This window comes from Aspergillus clavatus, genomic scaffold (genome assembly GCF_000002715.2).
Source record: "Aspergillus clavatus NRRL 1 1099423829798 genomic scaffold, whole genome shotgun sequence".
Taxonomy (NCBI): Eukaryota; Fungi; Ascomycota; class Eurotiomycetes; order Eurotiales; family Aspergillaceae; genus Aspergillus; species Aspergillus clavatus.
In genome coordinates this window covers 1,754,313-1,774,991 of record NW_001517101.1, presented here as the reverse complement: position 1 = coordinate 1,774,991, position 20,679 = coordinate 1,754,313, and the positions used below count along the sequence as shown (strand labels likewise).

The following is a 20,679-nucleotide window of genomic DNA, read 5'->3' as shown; positions in this document are numbered from 1 at the left end:
CTTTTTTCTTCTGCTGCCTTGTGGATATATCGCCGTGCAGCCTATTGCGAACAGGACAGGCACGAGAGTTAGAGCCCTAAAAGTCAAAGAATTATGGAAGCGGCTCTGCAGCAGAATAGAATGGAGCTGCTTTGTAGCACCCTACGGTACAGATATTGTACCTGCTAGGAGTAAGCACCCGAAAAGGAGGCATCCCAATATGTATAGTTGTCCACATCAGCTACAACAACATCAGCACACGCTCGGACGGGACCGCAACAGTTGAGGCAGAGAACATCTCAGTCAAAGATCGATTTGGTCGACCCAATTGGCATTACTCTACAGGATGAATAGCGAGTTAGATATATGTTCTATAGGATATGGCTCCTCTCCGTCATACTCCGAATCTCCTTTAGGAACTGCAAGTCGCAGAAACAAAAACCTTCCCATCAGAAACTGTGTATCTGAGCTGCAGCTGATACTATCATGGCTTCATAAGAGTGCTGGAGGTGCACCCGTCATGAAGCCAACATGGGAGCATCCGCCGTCCTACTGCTGCTTGAAAAGATGGATTTCACACAAGTACCGCCATCGTACATCCTCGGGGTGCTGCTGAGCAGTACAAGTATCCTGTTCTGTTTGAAGTATCTTCTGCGCTCAGGATATCGGCCACCTGAGCTACCCAGCGGTACGTTGATTGAACAAGAGAGAGCCGAGGATCCTCGTTGATACCTTTTTGATAGGACCCACCACGGTACCTCTGTTTGGAAACGAACTTCAAGTCCCAAAGGCAGACGCGCATTTTCAGTATGAGTGTCCCTATCTTTCTTCTCTCTCCCTGAACTGCATGAGCAAGGGAACTGACGACGACGATGGTCAGGTTCACCAAATGGGCGAAGCAATATGGGGGGATGTTCAGCCTCAAACGATACATGAACACCACCATCGTCATCACAGACCGGAAGCTCATGAAGTCCCTGCTAGACAAGAAGAGCAACATATACTCCCATCGACCGGCGTCACTCGTCTCGCACCTAATCACACAGAGCGACCATCTCCTCGTCATGCAATACGGAGAGGAATGGCGCATGCTCCGCAAGATCATCCACCAGTACTTCATGGAACCCAACTGCGAGCGCGAGCACTGGAAAGTCCAAGAAGCAGAGGCCAAGCAGATGCTGCACGACTTTCTGACCATGCCCGAGGACCACATGCTGCATCCCAAGCGGTACAGCAACAGCATCACCAACTCGCTGGTGTTCGGCATCCGCACCGCCACCGTGCACGACGAGTACATGGACGAACTCTTCTACCTGATGGATAAATGGTCCCTGGTGCAGGAGCTCGGCGCCACGCCGCCGGTGGACTCCTTTGGCCTGCTGCGGATCCTCCCGCAGTGGATGCTCGGGAACTGGAAGAATCGGGCCGTGGAGGTGGGAGACTTGATGCAGGCGCTCTACAGCAAGGTGCTCGATCAGGTCCGGGCGAGACGGCAGCGAGGCGTCTACCGAGATTCATTCATGGATCGGGTGCTGGATAATCTGGAGAAGACGCCGCTCACCGAGAACCAGCTGCGGTTTCTGGGCGGCGTGCTGATGGAGGGCGGGTCGGATACGTCGTCCTCGTTGATCCTGACGATCATCCAGGCCATGACCAAGTACCCCGAGGTGCAGGCGAAGTGCGTACCCTTCCTGCTGTCAGCGACGGGGCGAGTTCCGTCCGTGATAGCCAAGAATACTAACGCATCGAGCAACATTAGGGCCCATGCTCAAATCGACGCCGTAGTTGGATCCGAGCGATCCCCAAGCTGGTCCGACTTTGCCCAACTACCCTACATCAACATGATCATCAAGGAATCCCACCGCTGGCGTCCAGTCAGCCCTCTGGGCGTTCCACACGCCGTCGCTGAAGGTCAAATCCCCCCCCCATCCCCCCCGTCCCAATCTACCCATATCCATATCAAAAGAACCAGCACCAGCTAACCCTGCTCCCCACCTATCAGACGACCGCGTCAACAACACCCTCATCCCCAAAGGCTCCACCATCGTGCTTAACGTCTGGGGCATGCACCACGACCCCGACCGCTGGTCCGAACCGGAGCACTTCCAGCCCGACCGCTTCGCAGACTATCCTGCGCTCGCCTCCACGTACGCGGCGTCCGGCGAGTGGGACAAGCGCGACCACTACGGCTACGGCGCGGGCCGGCGGATCTGTCCGGGCATCCACCTCGCCGAGCGCAATCTGTTCATTGGGGTGGCGAAGCTGCTGTGGGCGTTTGAGTTTAGTGAGCCCTTGGGCAGCCGGAGTGATATTTCGGCTGAGTCCGGGGCGAGCCAGGGGTTCTTGCACTGTCCCAAGGACTATGGGTGTGCGATCCGGCTGCGGGCGCCGGAGAAGCGCGAGACAATCATGCGCGAGTTCGAGGAGGCCCAGGGGGTGTTTAGCCGGTTTGATTAGGTCGATGGTTTTTAATTCGGAGTGTTAGCATTCGCAATCTTATCTCGTTATGGTGATGAGTGCGGAGTTTAGGAATGAGAGAGATCGATCGACCTGGACTGGCTTAGTACGATCCTTCAGGATCAGTAAGAGAACCGCTATTGTTGTCTTTCCACAGTTCCACTTGGAGCATCGGACCTAAAGTCTGACCTGCATGATCCTTCGTGATATCCGGGTTGCCATGCGCAGCTAGACACACTCCATCTTCACAGCTGAATCAATCAATATAGGCCACCGTCTGACTCCAGTTGAACCCCAGTTGAACTCCGGCCTGACAAATCATATCATGCAGCTCATTTCTAACCTAATGCTCTGATATTACTCAGACGCCCGATGTAGAGACATTGCAACTGCTGACTGACTTCCCCGGAGATGCTTACACTGCGCGTTGATAATCCCAGATGCGCTTGCACTCCAGTGAGCCACTCCGATTCCCGTTTTGGAAACCAAAGGGAGTCTCCGATGGACAGTACTCCGTAGCGAATATGATTCACATTGATAAACATCCATTCAAACTTAATGCAATTCTGGAGTCGGGAGAAGTAGCAGCTCAACCACCCCCCATCGTCCCGCATCCAGCGCTCTACCTCCCCTCCCCCAATCTAGCCCTCCGTAAACTGCGAAAACACCTCCTTGGTGGCCGTGGCAAACTCCCTCTCAATCGTCGCCCGGATCGTCTTGTTTCGCACCACTGGCCGACAGGGATAATCTTTCGCGCAGTAGAGAAACCCATTATGGTACCCCGTCACTGGATCGCTATCGATCTTGCCCTCCCCGCGCTGGAACTCGAACGCCCACAGCAATTTCGCAATGGCGAGGAACATGTTCCGCTCAGCCAGGTGGATCCCCGGGCAGATGCGCCGTCCCACGCCGTAGCCGTAGTGGTCGCGGTTCTCCCATTTCCCGGCAGCGTACTCGGGGGCCAGCTGGGGATGGTTGGCGTAGCGTTCGGGGATGAAGGCAGCCGGGTCGTCGGGCTGGGAGGGGTCCATGTGCATGCCCCAGGTGTTGATGACCACGACGGTGCCTTTGGGGAGCAGCTTGCCGTCGACCCAGTCATCTATGAGGAGGGATTGAGATTAGCAAGCAATGAAAGTAGCGCTAGCGAGAACGGAACGGGATGAAAAAAAACGAACCCTCTCCCAGCGCATGGGGAAAACAGAGCGGCAAGATAGGCCTCCACCGATGTCCCTCCTTGATAATCATATTGATATACGGCAACTTCTCCAGATCCTCCCATACTGGGGAGCGGTCCGACCCCACGACCGCATCGATTTCCGCATGCGCCTTCTTCTGCACCGCCGGGTTTAGAATCAACGCTTGCACAATGGCAATGGTCAGACTGGAGCTGGTATCCGAGCCGCCCTCCATCAGCACGCCGCCGATGAAAGCGAGCTGATGCCAGGGTAGGTCGTTTTTCTCCTGTCCGTCCAGCACGCGGTCCATGAAGGTGCCGAGATTCTGGCCTCCGTTGCGCCGCTTGATCACCTTGTTCAGGATGTCCGTGTAGAGGGTCTCCATCTGTACGCCGATGGCTTTGGCACGGTTCACGTAGTTGCTGAACATCCATTGGGGAAGCATCTTCATCCAGGGGAAGAGATCGACGGGGGGTGTGGCGCCGGTTTCCATAATCTCGGACCACTCTTCCATGAGCTTGTAAAGACGTTTCATGTTGGAGCCGTTGCGGTCGGCAGTGCGGATGCCGAATACTATGATTGACTCACGTCAGAACTCTATCATATCCTGAAGAAAAAAAAAAAAAAACAAGGGCCACACTCACCGATTGAGTTGGTGATACTGTTACTGAACCGCTTCGGATGCGCCATATGATGCTCCGGATCGACCAGATAGTCCCGCACCAGCTGGATCGCCTCTGCGTTGACGATCTTGACATGCTGGCTGTCGACCATCGACTCCATGAGATGCTGGTGGATCAGCCGGCGGAACGTCCTCCATTGGTCGCCGTAGTGCATGACGAGGAGGTGATTGCCCTTGGTGATCAGCTCGTGCGAGACAAAGGAGTGCGGCCGGTGGCTGTAGATGCCGCTCTTACGATCGACGACTTCTTTAACCAGTCGGCGATCCGTGACGACGGCCATGTTGCCATTCCCAACTTTGAGCATGTAGAGGCCGCCGTATTTGGCAGCCCATTCGGTGAATCTGGAGATCGGGTGTTAGGCCCTCTGCTAGAACGGCTCCCCTTTGGGCGAGGAGGCTTACTTGATGTGGGTGTATTGTGTTGGGATTTGGTGGATGTTACCGATAAATGGCAGCGTGGGTGGCCCTGTACGACTGTGAGCAGAAGAAATGAAGGAGGAGTCTGTCTGGATATGCCAGCGAAACTGTGTACACCCACCTTTTGGCATGTTACTCGTGCGATGGCCGTAGACAAAAGCCCATCGCACGAACAGTAGGACGACGGCCGCCACCAATATCAGGAGCAGCATTGGTTCCATGGTCCTGCCAACTGGGCCCAGAGCGAAGTCCGGCGTAACGATAGAACTGCGGGATAGTAGTCGATCAGGTGTACAGGAATAGTGTATGTTACTACCGTTGATGGAAATCACCAAGGCAAGCAGAGGCAGCACCAGCTCAACGCCTCCTGCTCTTCTGCTATTGCTATATACTCTGAAGAACTGTCCCGACCTGCACAGCGGTATCACCTCACCACCAGAGGAGCGATAACCTACAGGAGAAAGGCGTGGGTGCCACAAGGTTACTGGAGGGTCGAGCCAAAAGGAGCCATCCTTCAGGCTCGAGCGCAGATTACTCTCTCCTTTTAGCAAGGATATTCCTGGATTGGGTCGTACAGTGTGTGATGGTGATGTTATGCAGATGTATCTGACCTATTTGAAATCATGGCCGAGAATGGGAATTCCGATGGTGGAGTCATTGCGAGCCAGATCACCTAAATCGAACAGGAGATGTACTTCTCAATAGGTCTACCGATCTACCACGATTAGGAAGTGACTATGACAGGGAATTCGAAGGTCAGAGACAAGCCCGAGTCGACTGGCCCCGAAGTCGAGGAAACAGCTCCAGCGCCGCCTCCCTTTCCACCAGCCTCCGCGTCTCCTCGGACATGTTATCATATCCCTCGAGAAAGCTCGTGAAATGCGTGATCGCACCCCGTGGCGCATTGGGGAAGTCACTCCCAAACAACACGTGCCCAGGCTTCGCAAACTCAAGCAGCGCCTTCAACGTCACCGGATTCGCCGAAATCGCGGTATCGAAGTAAAACGTACGCGCCGCCTCCACGATCTCTTCCCTCGACATCCCCAGATTCCGAGGCATGAAGGGCAGCATTGTCGCCGCGCGATGGATCAAATACGGCAGCGTCCCGCCCGCATGCGACAGGATGATCTTGCAGCCGGGATAGTCCCGGATGACACCGCGGGTGAGCAGATCCATGGCGGTGCGGCCGGTCTCGTGTGGGTAGTCGAACATGGGCTGCGGCATCCAGGAGTTGATCAACTGCGTGTCGACGGCGTGGGTGGGGTGGATGAAGACCACGGCGCGGCGCTTGCTCAGCTCCGCCCAAATGGGCCGGAAGCGTTCATCGCCGAGATAGCTGTGTCCTGCTCCGTAGCGGGTGTAGAGAGTGACTCCGTCTGCGTGGAGATTGGTGAATGCGTGCTCGATTTCCGCCAGCACGGCGGCGGTGTCGAAGAGAGATGGCACGGAGGCGAAGAAGCCGTACTGGAGGGGGTGAGCGTCTCTAATTGCCGCCGCCTCTTCGTTGCAGAGACGAGCTAGCGCCGCTGCTTTGCCTGGATCTGTTTCGATGCCGGGACCTGGGGCGGTTACGGAGAGGATGGTGGTTTGCACTTTCAGCACGCGAGAAATCTCCTTGTCCAGATCCAAGGTCCAGGGTGGAATATACCACCCAGAAGGATCTCCTCCCGCGCGCTCAAGAGCTGGAAACGCAGGAAACGAGGTCAGCATATATATATATATATCTATGTATGTATGTATGTATGGAATCCAAGATTGTTCTCACCTTCGCGCATGGCCTGAGGATAGAAATGATGGTGCACGTCAATCTTTGCCATGTTGGAAATTATAACCGCATTCACTCAAGTCTTTGTTGATCTGATACCTGACGAGCCGAACCACAGCGTCTTCTCTAGACATGCAAATTTATAGAGACCACGTCGCCTGATCTTCCCAATAGCTGGATTTTTCTCCTCCTCTTCCTCCTCCTGATTCTCGAGCAGACACAATCCTGGCGTTGCCAATGCTGCTTGCATGGTTGGTTCCCTCTGAACCGTACAATCGGCAAGGACTCCGTCCGTTCTTCGGGGCAAAGGGGCCGAGCTCCTTGTGTAGACTGCCTAACTGGGATCTGCCGAGAAGCTGGACATGGATAGTAGCACTCCTGGAAATGTATGATCGTAGGTTAACTGTCACTGTCATTGCCCCCACCACCTGTCGGGGAGTGGTATGTAGGACAGCTCTCCATCCGCGTTGTAGGCGAACTAATGAGTGCACAGTAGGCCTAGATAGTTGCCAGCCGTGTGAGATTGATTTGGAGGGTGATGAGTAGACTCGTATCTACTCCGTAGTATGATGATCATTCTGGTGGCTACAGATTAGTCGTTATCATTGGATTGTAACTATAAGAGAATTCGAATCCTGCCGGAAGTTCCTAGTGAGACCTATTCTAAGGCATTTGTCTATCTACGCGTTTACATGGATCCAACCCGTTCAATTGAGTAGGATCAATGGGGGGCGTATGTCTTCACAGGAGGGTACAATGCAGCTACATATTGGATATGGGTTGAAAAATCGGCATATTTCCATAACTATTGAGAGGATATACAACATGCAAGACATACAAGCATAGTTCATCACTCCCGCTACTTCCTTCCTCTAAGATACAAAGGAGTCATGAAAGGAATCCAAACTGGAGGCGTCTTCACATCCCAAAAGGGAGATGAAGAAAGATGAACCCCTCCGAAACTCCTTTTGGTGCTGACCAACCATTAATAATGATTGCCATGGCTTTTTAACATGACAAACTCAAGTTCCACTGCAGCTAGTGATTGACCTATCACCTATCATCCGCGGGATATCCATTCCGTTGTCCGCATCCAGCAGTCCGAGCTCATCGAAGCTCCTTCGCCCAAACCCTAATCAAGCCACCGTAGTCCCCCCCTGTGGATTCGACACATACGTCTTGTTGCTGGCATCCGAGCCAAACGACGACGCCGTCGTAAACGTATCCTCCATCCACTGGAAGTAAAAGATGCGATTGTCCTCGTTCACGCGCGCCCGCGCCGCCCACGGCGAGATCACCGTCTTCCCCAGCGTGCGCGACGTGGCCGTGAACGAGCCCCAGGCGGTCACGTTGCCGCCGTCGCCGAAAATGTAGTCGATGGTGAACGGGCCGCGGTCCCAGTACAGGCCCACGCGCGTGAAGATGTCGATGAAGGCCTGGGGGCCGATGTTGGTGTGCGTGCCGGCCCAGGGCATGATGCTGTGCAGGGTGGGGTTGTCGAAGGTCAGGGACACGTAAGTGCAGTCGTAGGTCACGAGCTCCTTGAGCATGGTGTAGTCCGGGTCTGGCTGGGTGTTCAGGACTTTGAAGAAGACGGAGACCGGGTTGCGTTCCCAGTTGCTGGGGCCGAGCGGTGGCGGGCTGGATTGATAGTGGCCTGGGAACTGGCCCGTGGGGGCGGCTTGGGTGAGCGCGCCGAGCAAGCTGCCCAGGAGCACAGTAGACAGTCTCATTTTGAGGAGGGGGTGTTGGAGCCTTGGAGGAGTAAGTGTCCGGTTGAGGATCCCTTTGTCCTGGCCGAGACGGCCTTGCCATACTTATGTCTTCTGGTCGCCACGACTGTTCCTCTCTGCGAGGGCACAGCTCAATGAGGAAATCTACATGCGTCCGTATCTGGTACTGCAGGACCGTCGGACTATCATGAATCATGCATTCTATGACTCCGAACCTGGTATCAAAAATGCTGTGCTAGCTTAACGGGAGGTGATTAAGAAGCCTTGTCCACAGCTTCCATACAATGAATGACATAGAAGCTTTTGCTGAGTACTCCACCAACTCTTGCATTAGATCCCCCTTAGCTGGATGCACCTGAATCCTTCAGCGTTCAAATCCCACCTCGCTATATACTCCGAAACTCCTCAGACCTCCTTTCGGCATGCTCTCCAGCTCATCCAGGCCAGTACACGCGCACGAAGGTCGATGGCGACCCCCCAAATCCACCTCGTATTCCTTCCACCGGCGCCATCTCATCTCACCTAGTCCCATATTCAGCTTCCTCCGTCGGTTGAACGGGGTGAAAGGGCTCTGGCGGATGGTTCTTGCAGTGACTAGGACCAGATGGGCCCTGGCAGCTCATTCAGGCCAGTACAGGCGCACGAACGTCGATGGCGACTCCCCCAAATCCACCTCGTATTCCTTTCACCGGCGCCATCTCATCCCACCTAGTCCCATATCCAGCTTCCTCCGTCAGCTGAACGGGGCGAAAGGGCTCTGGTGGATGGTTCTTGCAGTGGCCAGGACCAGAGGAGCCCCGGAGTCATCCTTTGGCGTTTTCTTTTTTTTTTTTTTTTTTACTTGCTCAGGATGGATTCCAGAGCAGGGTATTTAAGCAGCTTTTGCGCTGCTAGGAGCAATAAGTCTGGCTGTTTATCTTTCAGCGACGCAGACGTTGGAATCCGCGAATTTCGGCGAAGATACCACTACAGGCGTTGAAAAATGCGACCAATTCCAAGCATTCTAGGTGCTCTCGGAGCATTTGCGACGCTCTCGGCTGCCGCTCCCCTGGAATCAACCCTCTATGGTCCAGGGGCCTCTCACGCCCGGAGCATGCTGGGCTCCTCTTTTGGCGTGCCTGGGAACCAGACCTTTGACTACGTCGTCATTGGCGGTGGAACGGCCGGGCTGGCCATCGCATCGAGACTGGCGGAGCAGGGCGCAGGTACCGTGGCGGTGATCGAAGCCGGCGGCTTCTACGAGCTGAACAATGGCAACCTGAGTCAGATCCCGGCCAATGATGCCTACTATGTGGGGAAGGATCTGGACGATTGGCAGCCCGGGGTAGATTGGGGATTTCACACGGTTCCGCAAGCGGTACGCTCTCTCTTTTTACCCATAAGATGTTTCCGCGATCAGGGCTCAATACTAATGCATGTCCCCCGGTTCAGGGCGCATACGGACGGGCCAGCCATTATGCCCGGGGCAAATGTCTCGGGGGCAGTTCGGCCAGAAACTACATGGCGTACCAGCGGGGCACCAAATCCTCCTACCAGCGCTGGGCCGACATGGTGGGAGACCAGAGCTATGCATGGGAGAACTTCCTGCCCTTCTTCGAAAAAAGCCTGCATTTCACTCCGGCCAACGATGCTCTGCGCGGCGCCAACGCCACCGTGCAATATGACCCGGCCGTGCTCGGCAATGGTCAGGGACCGTTGTCGGTGACCTATTCCCACTACGTGCAGAGCTTCGCCACGTGGGCGCAGAAAGCGTTCCTGGAGATGGGACTGGCGGTCCGGAATTGCTTCCAGAGTGGGGAGCTGCTCGGCCAGTCCTTCGGCATGTACACCATCAACGCGACGACCATGCACCGCGAGTCGTCCGAGACCTCCTTCCTGCGGCGCGCGCTCGCGTATCCCAACTTCATGGTCTTCCAGTCGACCCTGGCCAAGCGGATCCTCTTCGATGGGAAGAAGAGGGCGGTGGCCGTGCAGCTCGACACGCAGGGGTATCGATACACCCTCACCGCACGAAAGGAGGTGGTTCTCTCCGCGGGGGCCTTCCAGTCGCCCCAGCTCCTCATGGTCTCCGGGGTCGGGCCCGCCGCCACGCTCCAGCAACACGGCATCCCCCTCGTCGCGGACCGCCCCGGGGTCGGCCAGAACCTGCAGGACCACATCATCTACGCGCCCTCCTACCGCGTCGACCTGATCACGCAGTCCGCCCTGCTCAACGCCACCTTCGAAGCCCAGGCCAACCGGGACTACCACGAGCGCGCCGCCGGCATCTACGCCAACCCGACGTCCGACATCCTCGCGTGGGAGAAGATCCCCGAGCCCAAGCGCTCCGCCTGGCTGTCCAACACCACCCGCCGCGCCCTGGCCCAGTACCCCGCCGACTGGCCCGAGATTGAGTTCCTGACCATGGGCGGCTTCTTCGGCTACCAGAACAACTACGTCCGCGACAACCCCAGCGACGGCTACAACTACGCGTCGCTGGCGGTGTCGCTGTGCACGCCGCGCTCGCGCGGCAACGTCAGCATCGCCTCCGCCGACGCCGCCGTCCCGCCGCTCATCAACCCGAACTGGCTCACGGACCCCGTGGACGTGGAGCTCGCGGTTGCGGCGTTCAAGCGCGCGCGCGACTTCTTCGGGACCAGCGCGCTGAAGCCGGTGCTGATCGGCGACGAGTATTTCCCGGGGGAGCGGGTGGCGACGGACGCGCAGATCGAGGACCATGTGCGGAAGAGCTTTGATACGATCTTCCATGCGTCGTGTACGTGTGCTATGGGGAAGAGGGAGGATCAGATGGCGGTGGTGGATTCGAAGGCAAGGGTTATTGGCGTGGATGCGCTGCGGGTGGTGGATGCGTCGGCCTTCCCGATGCTGCCGCCGGGGCATCCGCAGTCTACGATCTGTAAGTCTTGTTGTTCGGTTGTGGGAATAGGCTGACTGACATTTTTCTCTAGATGCGCTGGCGGAGAAGATTGCGTGTGATATCTCCGGTGCTTGTTGATAGCAGCTTGGAAGTACGGGGAGGATTGCCTTGAAGGCATGGGTAGATAGCATCAGAGAAGGATCGTATTGAATCTTATAGATATGTATATACATCCATTTCCTCACAAATCATCTACCCCAAAACCTGCGACTACTACCATAGCCTTACTCCATCGTGATAACAGCCCGGAACCGCACGCTTCCATCCATCATTGCCGCTGTAGTTGTTAAACCCGTGAAGTCAGCAAGAAAGACTCTCTCCCGATCCGCGGTTGTAGACGAAGACCTACCAAATGCCTCATTGCACTTCTCGAGGGGGAATTCCTCCACCAGGCAGTCGATTCCCTGCAGTTCTGCGAATGCGATCGCCTCCTCCGAGTCGGTGGCATGGCCGCTGGGCCAGCTCCAGATGGATTTCCCTTTGCCGACCTTGGAATTGGTTAGCAGGGAACGGACAATCGAATTCGTCCGGTGGATGGCAATCCGGCGTTCACTTACAAGTAAGCCCGTATGGACCTCAATTCCGCCCACGACTATGGCCGAAGCATGTCAGCAACAAGACGCATATCCAACATCACACGTCAAGCACGACAAAGCAGAATAAGGGGGAGGAAACAAAACATACTCGACAGAATCAACAGCTTCCCCAATACGCCCAAACCCTCAATCAACGGGTTGATCAGCTCCGGGCTCGGCGCCGTCGAGACAATCAGCGCCGCACCCCCGAGCTTCTGCAACGCAGCCACGGGGTCTTCCTTGCTGGTATCGATGTATACATGCGCCCCTAGCTTCCGCGCAAACTCCTCCTTCTGCGCGCCCCGCGACAGCGCCACGACGCGATACCCGAACCGGTTCGCATACTGGAGGGCGAGGTGACCGAGCCCACCGAGGCCCTGGATGACCACCGTTTCGCCGACGGGGATGTTCATCTGGCGGATGGAGTTGAAGACCGTGACGCCGGCGCAGAGCATGGGGGCGTATTTGGCGGCGTTGACGTGGTCGGGGATACGCACGGCGGCTTCGCTGCGGATGAGGACGTATTCGGCATCTGCCGCGTGGGTTTTGTCAGACATCTAGATCATGGAATGAGGTTTGGGGGGGAGGGGGGGGGAAGACCTACATCCTCCATCGCGTGTGATCCCGTTGACCTGCTCGTTGTCGCACATCTGGAACAGCCCCTTTTTGCAGGCTCCGCAGGTCCCTATACCGATGTCAGCACTTCCCCAAGCAACCCCCCAACCCCCTGGTGTCTGTCTCTGTTCACTGGCTGCTCATACCATCATGGCCCCCGTGCCATCCAGCACCAGTGCGGTCCCCAATCTTCCAGTAGGTCTCCCCATCGCCTACCGCAGCAACGCGTCCGACCACTTCATGTCCGGGAACGCGAGGGCTAAACCATCCCCGATCAGCCTGTCCATGTTTCGCCTGCAACTGGGGAGAGCGTGGGGGAACATTGAAATCGTCGTATACTTACAATCCGCCTCCCATCAGATTCATCTGAGCAAAGTGGTCCGAGTGGCAGACACCGCATGCTTCAACCTTGACCAGGATCTCGCCGCGCTGGGGTTCGATTAACTGCACTTCTTCGAGAGTCAGGGTTGCGTCCTGTTTCTCGAAGAATGCGCGCTTGTAGGTGGTGGGGAGAGTGGAGCCCATGGTGGAGGTTGCGAGCAATTGCTATCTGGATAGTAGTAGGGTCTGCGATATCGGTGACAGGTTTGTGGAATTGTAGACGATACAAACAACAACGATTGATTGGGAATATATACTTCAGGAAAGCGCATTGTCCGATACTCTCTGGCCATCTCAAGGCTTGCCAGATGGGGAAACGGAGTCGGAGTTACGGAAAGGGAGGAGAGGAGAGGAGGGTATTCATAAGCATGTTTGGGGGTTCTTGAGGAGGTCTTGGGGTCACTATTCGGAATCCTCTGGTTCACTGTTCACCATACAATTGCCATCTAGCAACGTCCTTTACTTCTTTACTCCACGTGCTACACTTATCTGTCCAGGCTGGCAACACTGAGGGGGAAAAGAAAAAGAAAGTAAATGTATTATGAATGAATGTGGACCAGTGGACGGAGCAGTGCCCCCCCCCCCCCCCCACCAGTCACGCTAGAAGAAGTATTCTGTAGAAATTTATCTAATTAAAAAAGAAAAAAAAAAAGCATTTTCCTTCTTTCGGTACGTTCCTCTCCCCCTTCAATATCAAAATTCACAGAGCCCGGAAGATCCGTCTAGAACCGACGCCATGGAAGGAAACACGATGCAATCACGTAGAGAGCGCCCGCGGCAATCGCCATGACATAGACATCATCGATACTGTGCACAATCACGTCCAGAGCCTTGGTCTTCAGGTCGGCGGGAAGCTCCGTCAGAAGAGTACTGCGGGCTCCTGCGATGGCTCCCTGGATGTCACCCTGGGAGTAGCCCTTGCCGGCCAGCAGAGCATTCAGGCCACTGAGCGTCTCACTCTGGAAGATGGCACTGGCAATGGCCAAGCCGAGGAGCTGGCTCTGGCCCTGGCCGATGTTCATGAACTGGATGGATTCCGCGACACGGTCCGGGGTGACGAGGCTGGGGCCGACGGCGTAGGCGGCCTGCGTGGTGGCCATGCCGAGTCCCAACAGGATCGAGTAGCCGTAGATGTTGGCCACCTTGGTGTCGTATTTGACGGTGTACATCGTGGCGGAGCCGATCACCATGAAGATGCCGCTGAGCAGGTACCAGAGCACATAGTAGCCGGTCTTGGGCATGAGCCAGCCGCAGAGGAGGATCGTGGCGACGTAGAAGCAGATGAAGGGCAGCAGCCGCACGGCGGACATGATGCCCGAGTCGCCATGGACGAATTGGAAGTACAGGGGGATGTAGTAGACGGCGACGAAGAGGGCGGCACCACCGCAGGCCATGAGGACGTAGAGGGCGATCATGGTCGGGTTGCGCAGGAATTCACCGGGGAACAGGCGGTTTTCCTTGTCGGTGAGCACGCAGAAGTACTGGCTCAGGGCAAAGGCGATGAGGGTGACTGCCGCAACCACGTACAGGGCGATATTGCGGCCGTCCGTCCAGGGCCACATCACTCCGCCAAAGACAATGAACAGAATGAAGGAAACGTGCATTCCCGCGGAGAGCACCGTGCCGACCCAGTCCAACTCCCGGAGGCGATTGATGAAACTGCGGCCTTCGCCGGCGGGGCGAGGCAAGGACGGGAGCAGGAAGACGTAGATGGGTGCCATGATACCGAAGATGATCAGGTTGATATAGAAGCCCTGCATGTGGTTAGGAAACGGCTATTTCGGAGGGGAATGGGACTTACCCATCTCCATGTCGCAGAGCTGTCCGCAAAAGCACCTCCAATGATGGGTCCCAGGATACAGCCAACTCCGTAGATCAGACCGACGAGACCAACATACACCGGCTGCTCTTTAGGCGTAGTCAGAATGGTGATCAGATTCAGATTTCTATAATTGACCGTCCCGTTAGTTATTTTTGGGGTTCTTTTTGATTTCTGGTGGAACTGAGAATCCGGATTTGATCGCACTCACCCCAGGTACATTCCTGCACCACCAGCACCAGCCCACACACGGCCGACAATGATCGCATCCATGTTCGGGGCACCACCGCACAACGCACTGCCCGCCGCGAACATGGTCAGACAGCCGATGAAGAGCCATTTCGTGTCAAAGATGGCATAGGCTTTCCCCAGGGGCAGGATGAAGACCACCGAGCCCAGAGTGAAACCCACTCCGAGCCAACCCAGCTGCGCGTACTCCTCAAAGGTCCCGGCGACGGCGCCCTGGATGTCGGCCACAATGGTATTATCCAGGCCATAGAGCAGGTTGGCCGAGAAGACGGCAATGCAGATGAGGAGCCAGCGAACTCCTTGCACCGACCGCTCCTGGTCTGGCGTCTCCTTGACTTCTTCCGCCGGACCAGACTCATCGGAGAGGATGCCCTGGTCCACTTCGCGCTCTTTGTCGTTGAGGCTGGGGCTCGTGTGTGCTGTGGACTCGGCCATCGGGGGCGACGAGGACCCGTTTCGGAGTGAAAAACGTGAGGTAGTTCGTGCTGCAGAATAAGATCGTGGATTCTCTCGTGCTGCAGAGATGTCTCGTAATAATAAATTAAGCGCACCCAGTGTCTTGTCTCCCTTAATCTTTCTCATCTTGGGCCGAAGTGTTTTGGGAGCTCAGTATATAACACCGAGTTGGACCAGTTAGGGCTTCATCGGTCTGTCTCCTTTGGGAACTCCCCGGTTTGTCATCCATCGCTGTGACCAATCAGAGTGCCAGTTGCCCCGAAACTCCTTTGGGAAATCTGCAGGTGACAAATCCTGCTTAACTCAGCGGCTGACTACTCCAGTCGCAGCAACAGAAAAGGAGCAGTCGACAGTCTACACTACACTCGATACAGGTGTGTGTCTGAATAAACATGGGATATGGGAATGTGATATGTAATCTTCTTGACGATCTCATGCAGCTTAGAAAGTGGCCCAGCATCGTGGTCGTTAGCCTATAGTCTATCTATCCTCTGCAGAAGGTTGACAAATCCTTAGGGCGCCGACCATCATCATCACTAATACAGAGGACCGAGCATCTTGGTTGCTTGAATCTCCCATCGAAAAGCAATCTACCATGAGCTTATCATATTTTTAGTAGGAAAGGAAGGAAAAGGCCGTCTTCTTACTTAAGTATTGGGATATCCAACTCCTTTGAATCTCCGTTCAGTTTCCAGCCCAGAAAGAGTACTCCATAGCGATGTATATAAGTAGCGATAGCAATGATGTCTTGAGCGATGCAGAACAACGTAGCTTACCACCGCTCCAATAGCTTGATTGACCTCGAATCCCACGAGTGGAATCATGTTGTTCACTGCGTCGCTCCTCCTGTTGTTGCCATGGGCGAGTGCTGCGCCGGCGAATCTGCCCATTGTTGACCTGGGCTATCAACGCCACCAGGCCATTTCTTTCAACGTAAGTACCAGGGAGATTGACTTTGTACTGTACTCTGCCCTCTTAACTCTAAAAAACGTCCGCCAATAGTCTACCGGTCAATACTACAGCTTCACCAACATCCGATATGCCGAACCGCCCCTAGGATCTCGTCGATTCGCTCCTCCCGTCGCTCCCCACGGGCGTAGCAAAAACATCGTCAACGGGACCGGGCTCGGATATAAATGTCCTCAGGCGTTGGCATGCTGGTTCAATGTGCAGAACAAATTCACCAGCGCTGCTGCTGCGGGAACACCCTTTGATTTCAACGCTGCGTATGAGGAGGTATACACCAAGGACGCCTGCACTGAGCCGGCGAAGCAAGACCCCCTCCAATCGGAAGATTGTCTGTTCCTTGATGTATATGTTCCTCAAGATGTGTGGCAGAAGGGACCTCAAGCGGCGCATCAGAAAGGAGGGGCTCCTGTGCTGGTCTACTTGCAGGACGGGGCCTATGTCGGAGGGTCCAAGTCGGACCAGAATCCAGCGGGGTTGATCGCACGGAGTCGCGAGGAGGGCTCTTCTGGGATGATCTACGTTGGAATCAACTATCGGGTGCGAATCGAACCCCCTGGCTTCCTTTTGCTGCGCACTGTTGCTGACCGTGTTGTTCGACATAGTTGGGCGTCTTCGGATGGCTGTCCGGGCGCAAGTTTACCTCCTCTGGCGGCAAGCCAAACGCAGGATTATTGGACCAGCGCCTCGCTCTCGAATGGATTCAACGTCATATCCACCTGTTCGGTGGCGATCCGTCCCGCGTCACCGTCATGGGCGTCTCCGCCGGTGGTGGCTCGATCATAATGCAAATGACCGCCTACGGACGGGGTATCTCGCCGCCGTTCGCGCAGGTCATCACTCAGAGCCCTGCATGGGAGCCCGGAACCAAGACGCCCGCCATTGAAGACGATCTCTTCGACACCTTCCTCGCTTCACTCAACGTCACCAGCCTCGACCAGGCGCGTCGCCTCCCCTCCCACGCACTCACGGACGCAAACTATCGTCTCGTCGCGTCCCGCCCGTATGGCGCCGGCGTCCTCGGGCCCGTAAGTCCATCTTGAACCAACTCTGCGAGTTATACAGTTATACCCCCCCTTCTAACAATCCCCACTCCAGGCCATCGACGGCGACTTCATCCCCGACAGCCCCAAGCGCCTCCTCCTCCAGGGCAAAGCCAACCCGGGCGTGCGCGTCCTCACCTCCTACACCGCCGCCGAAGGCTTCGGGATCGCCCCGGCCAACATCACCGACGAGGCCTCGTTCCAGCGCTACGTGGGACTGATGCTCGCAGGCACGGACGCCAGCGTGCGCACCCACGCCGCCACGGTCCTCTACCCGGCCGTCTTCGACGGCTCGATGCCGTACCGCACGCAGCACGACCGCGCTAGCCTGCTCTGGGCCGATCTCGCGGCCAGCTGCAACACGCGCTATCTGCACGCGGCGGTCCGCACGCCGGGCTATGCGATCGAATACAGTGTCCCGCCGGCGCTGCATCTGTCGGATACGCCGTCGGTGTTTTACAATGGGCCGGTGGCGGATCCGACGGTGAACGGGACCATTGCGGAGCTCTTGCAGAGGCAGATTGTGAGGTTTGTGAAGACGGGGAATCCCAATGGGGAGCCCGATCCGGAGGTGCCGGTCTATGATGGCCGCGATCTGCTGGATTTGGGTGATGATGGCGTGCTGGTTAGGCCTGATTCGACGGATAATGCTCGTTGTGAGTATTGGCAGAAGGTGCATTTCTGAGCTTGCGAGCCTTTGGGAGGAATTGGGGGCGAAGGGGGGGGGATGGATAGTCGAATGCAGTGGTGTTGGTAGTATTAGTATACCACGTATAGTTGTTGTTTGTTTGAAGAAAAGCAATCACTATGCCTAATAGCCTGGAAGGAAGGTGAGGTAGGGGAAGTCTATCTTCAAGCACGTCAACAAGCATGAATGATCTCGGCTTACTCCCGTCACTGCCGCGACATCTACAGACATCGGTGCGTGAAATTGTTTCTTTCATTCTCAGATCCCACTTCGCTTAACGAAACCAAGCTAGATCACCTATTCCGCCGCAAGCGAGCATACAAACGGCTCGTATCCCCCAGAGGAAAAGAGAAAAACAGAGCATCCTGACACATCAGATGGGCCACCACATACCACGCCAACAAGCCGGAGACGAATCCAAAAGCCCCAGCAGCCTTCTTCAGCCCGACGCCTGCCGTCGCCTTCTCGTCCGCCATGGCGAAATACGATGCAGCGAGAAGGGTATATGTGATCTGCGATGTTCCCAACATGGCAGTGTACACCAGGTTCCTGTAGATATGAGTTGGGAGATACGCTAGATGTGGAGTCGAATGGTTCCTGGTACGTACATGGGCATAGCAGCGATTGTGAAGAAGAGGACGAATACTCCCCAGACTGGTGAGATATCAGCGTCACATCCCGGTTCCCACGAATCCGGTGAATGGGGTTGGTAGTGGGTACCTAGCAGAAAGTACCCAAGCGCATTGCTCAAGGCCGCTGGATCATCCTTGAAAGCATCCGCCACCCCAAATGCAGGGGCATTGATGGCGCCGAAAGCAAGATTGAATAGACCTGGGTTCGAGTGGTGTCAATATGTCGATTCAGGGTACACTCCACATCCCAAAGCAAGGCCCCATGGCACTCACCGAAGCCCCCAAACACCGTATGGCCATATGAGTTCCCACGGACGAGCTCCCACTGCGCGACTAACACCAGGCCCAGGCCCGCTGTGAAGAAACAGTTGCCGATGTATGCGTTTGTAATAGCGGCGCCCCGCCACTCCATTAGGCTCATGGAGAGCGTAGTGAAGGCGATCGCGAACGCACCCATACCCAGGGCAGTCTGTTTCATTTGGTGAATGTTACGATCAGAGCTCAAGGAGAATGGGGGAAGGGGGTGGACAAACGGGACTTCCAATGGGTGTTATTGGGGGAGTCGTCGCATGCTCCTTGCCAGCCGCACAGGAGGATGAGGTTGAGGCATTGTAGCTCAGCTGGGATTCCTCGTTGGAGGTATCCATGGCGGTCTTTACATTCGACATGTTGCAGACGATTTCCAAAGAATAGAATTCTGCAACTGACGCAGATCAGATCAAATAAGGTTGCCAGTACTCAGCACCGTAATGAGTCTGAAGAAAATCTGCAAGGGCTTAAATATGAAGTGGAACCGTCACCCTCATCTTCGGAGATTTGATTGCCGGAGTATCTCCTGGTTGTATGGAGTTCCCCCCATGGAGTAGAGACGGTTTTACCCCATGCGGCAATCGAGGAGACGTACTTCTTCTCCCGCAATGTGTAGACTTTTGTCTCCATGTCTTACCCAGTTGTACCAGTATTTAGTAGAATGGCGCCACCGTTAGGAGTCGCCCAATCTGGATGGGAAAAGGACTGCTGGGCCATAGTGATCTAGCAGAAGAGGGAATCATCGTCTTGGCTGTTGCTACCCTCGCAGTGATCCCTCAGACTTGCTGGCAGTCGTAGTAACGGCGTAAACAGCTATGAAAAGCCAAGGCAGGGTGACTCAATTCAAACCACCACTATCTCTATCTATGAATGTCAAGGTGACCTGTGCCAACAGAGAAAAAAGAACATCAGCAGAAGGTCGGTGATCAGATGGTACGGCTATAAGGCCAAGTCTAAACGATCCTACCATCAGCAGGACTTGGCGCGGGTACAACAACGAGAGGTCATCCATCGTTCTCACTAGGCTCAAGGATCCTAGGCCCGATCCAACAGGGGACTATCACTATAGTCCAGCAAGGAGGACAGTCCAGGTAGGAGAAGAAATGGCCATCCTTACACGCGAGATGATGATCTCCATTGACCACACGTCCGAGGCGGAGGAAGGCTGCTTCCCTTCTTCCACCATTGTCTATCCAGCGAGTTGGACAATCATGAACGTGTTCAATCAATACCGATCCATCATCTACCCTTGTGTCTGGCGGATACAGTGCGCCTGCAGGGATCTTGATCTCAATCTTCTCCAAGCCGCGTGGAGAGTGTGATGAAGGAGCATTAAACACCATGCTGTAAACCGTTGAATCGGAGGGGACCACGGAAAGACAGAAGGTCTTTTGTCATCAGAGTCACTTCGAACAGGTAGCTCGTCAAATCTCCACCATTTGAGTTATTACCCGGATCTCGACTGTAGCTGTTGAAAGTGCTTCTGCCATTCTTAGCTTGTAACTCTCTTTATTCCACCCCTAGTGAGGGCACGCATCTCCATCTCCCGAATCTCGATACTCCCGCGCTGCTATTGTCGGAGTACTCTCCCTCACGATTGAGGATGGCCGTGGAATATATATAGAGCGTCCTGTCCTGAGCATATAGTCCTGTGGTGTTGAGGCTTTTCACTCGCGTAGGACCAAGCAAGCAAGCTGTAGCCATAGGCCTAACGCAGTATATGTCCTCAGATTTCGTTCCTAGAATGAAGTCTTTCTTGTGCAGAGTATCGAACTATGGATGCCTTATGTTGCGGGCGGATGCCAGATACCGCAGGCCTCT

The 20,679-nt window shown here is 55.4% G+C and overlaps 9 protein-coding genes across 9 annotated transcripts, besides 3 other annotated features; 3 read left to right on the top strand and 6 right to left on the bottom strand.

Moving 5' to 3' along the window:
- Nucleotides 1-510: 510 nt before the first annotated feature.
- ACLA_093640 (cytochrome P450) lies at nucleotides 511-2,436 on the top strand (the record flags this gene model as incomplete). Its single annotated transcript, XM_001273090.1, has 5 exons — nucleotides 511-667; nucleotides 723-786; nucleotides 860-1,657; nucleotides 1,739-1,890; nucleotides 1,982-2,436. The coding sequence occupies 5 exons, from the start codon at nucleotides 511-513 to the stop codon at nucleotides 2,434-2,436; spliced, it is 1,626 nt and encodes a 541-aa protein (XP_001273091.1).
- A 641-nt stretch (nucleotides 2,437-3,077) lies between these two features.
- Nucleotides 3,078-4,931, bottom strand: ACLA_093630 (cytochrome P450; the record flags this gene model as incomplete). Its single annotated transcript, XM_001273089.1, has 5 exons — nucleotides 3,078-3,535; nucleotides 3,612-4,184; nucleotides 4,256-4,635; nucleotides 4,696-4,759; nucleotides 4,832-4,931. 5 exons carry the CDS (start codon nucleotides 4,929-4,931, stop codon nucleotides 3,078-3,080), a joined length of 1,575 nt encoding a protein of 524 aa, XP_001273090.1.
- Nucleotides 4,932-5,466: 535 nt separating this feature from the next.
- Nucleotides 5,467-6,527, bottom strand: ACLA_093620 (amidohydrolase family protein; the record flags this gene model as incomplete). The annotated part of the gene is made up of 2 exons (XM_001273088.1): nucleotides 5,467-6,392; nucleotides 6,476-6,527. 2 exons carry the CDS (start codon nucleotides 6,525-6,527, stop codon nucleotides 5,467-5,469), a joined length of 978 nt encoding a protein of 325 aa, XP_001273089.1.
- Nucleotides 6,420-6,455: a microsatellite.
- A 1,084-nt stretch (nucleotides 6,528-7,611) lies between the features above and the next one.
- On the bottom strand, nucleotides 7,612-8,208 carry ACLA_093610 (nuclear transport factor 2 family protein; the record flags this gene model as incomplete). Its single annotated transcript, XM_001273087.1, has 1 exon — nucleotides 7,612-8,208. One exon carries the CDS (start codon nucleotides 8,206-8,208, stop codon nucleotides 7,612-7,614), a length of 597 nt encoding a protein of 198 aa, XP_001273088.1.
- Nucleotides 8,209-8,639: 431 nt separating this feature from the next.
- Nucleotides 8,640-8,999: a microsatellite.
- Nucleotides 9,000-9,024: 25 nt separating this feature from the next.
- Nucleotides 9,025-9,047: a microsatellite.
- Nucleotides 9,048-9,190: 143 nt separating this feature from the next.
- ACLA_093600 (GMC family oxidoreductase) lies at nucleotides 9,191-11,203 on the top strand (the record flags this gene model as incomplete). Its single annotated transcript, XM_001273086.1, has 3 exons — nucleotides 9,191-9,565; nucleotides 9,640-11,104; nucleotides 11,157-11,203. The coding sequence occupies 3 exons, from the start codon at nucleotides 9,191-9,193 to the stop codon at nucleotides 11,201-11,203; spliced, it is 1,887 nt and encodes a 628-aa protein (XP_001273087.1).
- A 146-nt stretch (nucleotides 11,204-11,349) lies between these two features.
- Nucleotides 11,350-12,840, bottom strand: ACLA_093590 (alcohol dehydrogenase; the record flags this gene model as incomplete). Its single annotated transcript, XM_001273085.1, has 5 exons — nucleotides 11,350-11,717; nucleotides 11,810-12,232; nucleotides 12,305-12,385; nucleotides 12,462-12,574; nucleotides 12,659-12,840. The coding sequence occupies 5 exons, from the start codon at nucleotides 12,838-12,840 to the stop codon at nucleotides 11,350-11,352; spliced, it is 1,167 nt and encodes a 388-aa protein (XP_001273086.1).
- A 578-nt stretch (nucleotides 12,841-13,418) lies between these two features.
- On the bottom strand, nucleotides 13,419-15,199 carry ACLA_093580 (putative MFS transporter; the record flags this gene model as incomplete). The annotated part of the gene is made up of 3 exons (XM_001273084.1): nucleotides 13,419-14,450; nucleotides 14,498-14,642; nucleotides 14,727-15,199. 3 exons carry the CDS (start codon nucleotides 15,197-15,199, stop codon nucleotides 13,419-13,421), a joined length of 1,650 nt encoding a protein of 549 aa, XP_001273085.1.
- Nucleotides 15,200-16,042: 843 nt separating this feature from the next.
- On the top strand, nucleotides 16,043-17,914 carry ACLA_093570 (carboxylesterase family protein; the record flags this gene model as incomplete). Its single annotated transcript, XM_001273083.1, has 4 exons — nucleotides 16,043-16,153; nucleotides 16,223-16,726; nucleotides 16,792-17,214; nucleotides 17,285-17,914. 4 exons carry the CDS (start codon nucleotides 16,043-16,045, stop codon nucleotides 17,912-17,914), a joined length of 1,668 nt encoding a protein of 555 aa, XP_001273084.1.
- Nucleotides 17,915-18,210: 296 nt separating this feature from the next.
- ACLA_093560 (putative Acetate transporter) lies at nucleotides 18,211-19,217 on the bottom strand (the record flags this gene model as incomplete). Its single annotated transcript, XM_001273082.1, has 5 exons — nucleotides 18,211-18,466; nucleotides 18,526-18,571; nucleotides 18,638-18,748; nucleotides 18,823-19,018; nucleotides 19,083-19,217. 5 exons carry the CDS (start codon nucleotides 19,215-19,217, stop codon nucleotides 18,211-18,213), a joined length of 744 nt encoding a protein of 247 aa, XP_001273083.1.
- Between the last annotated feature and the right edge of the window lie 1,462 nt (nucleotides 19,218-20,679).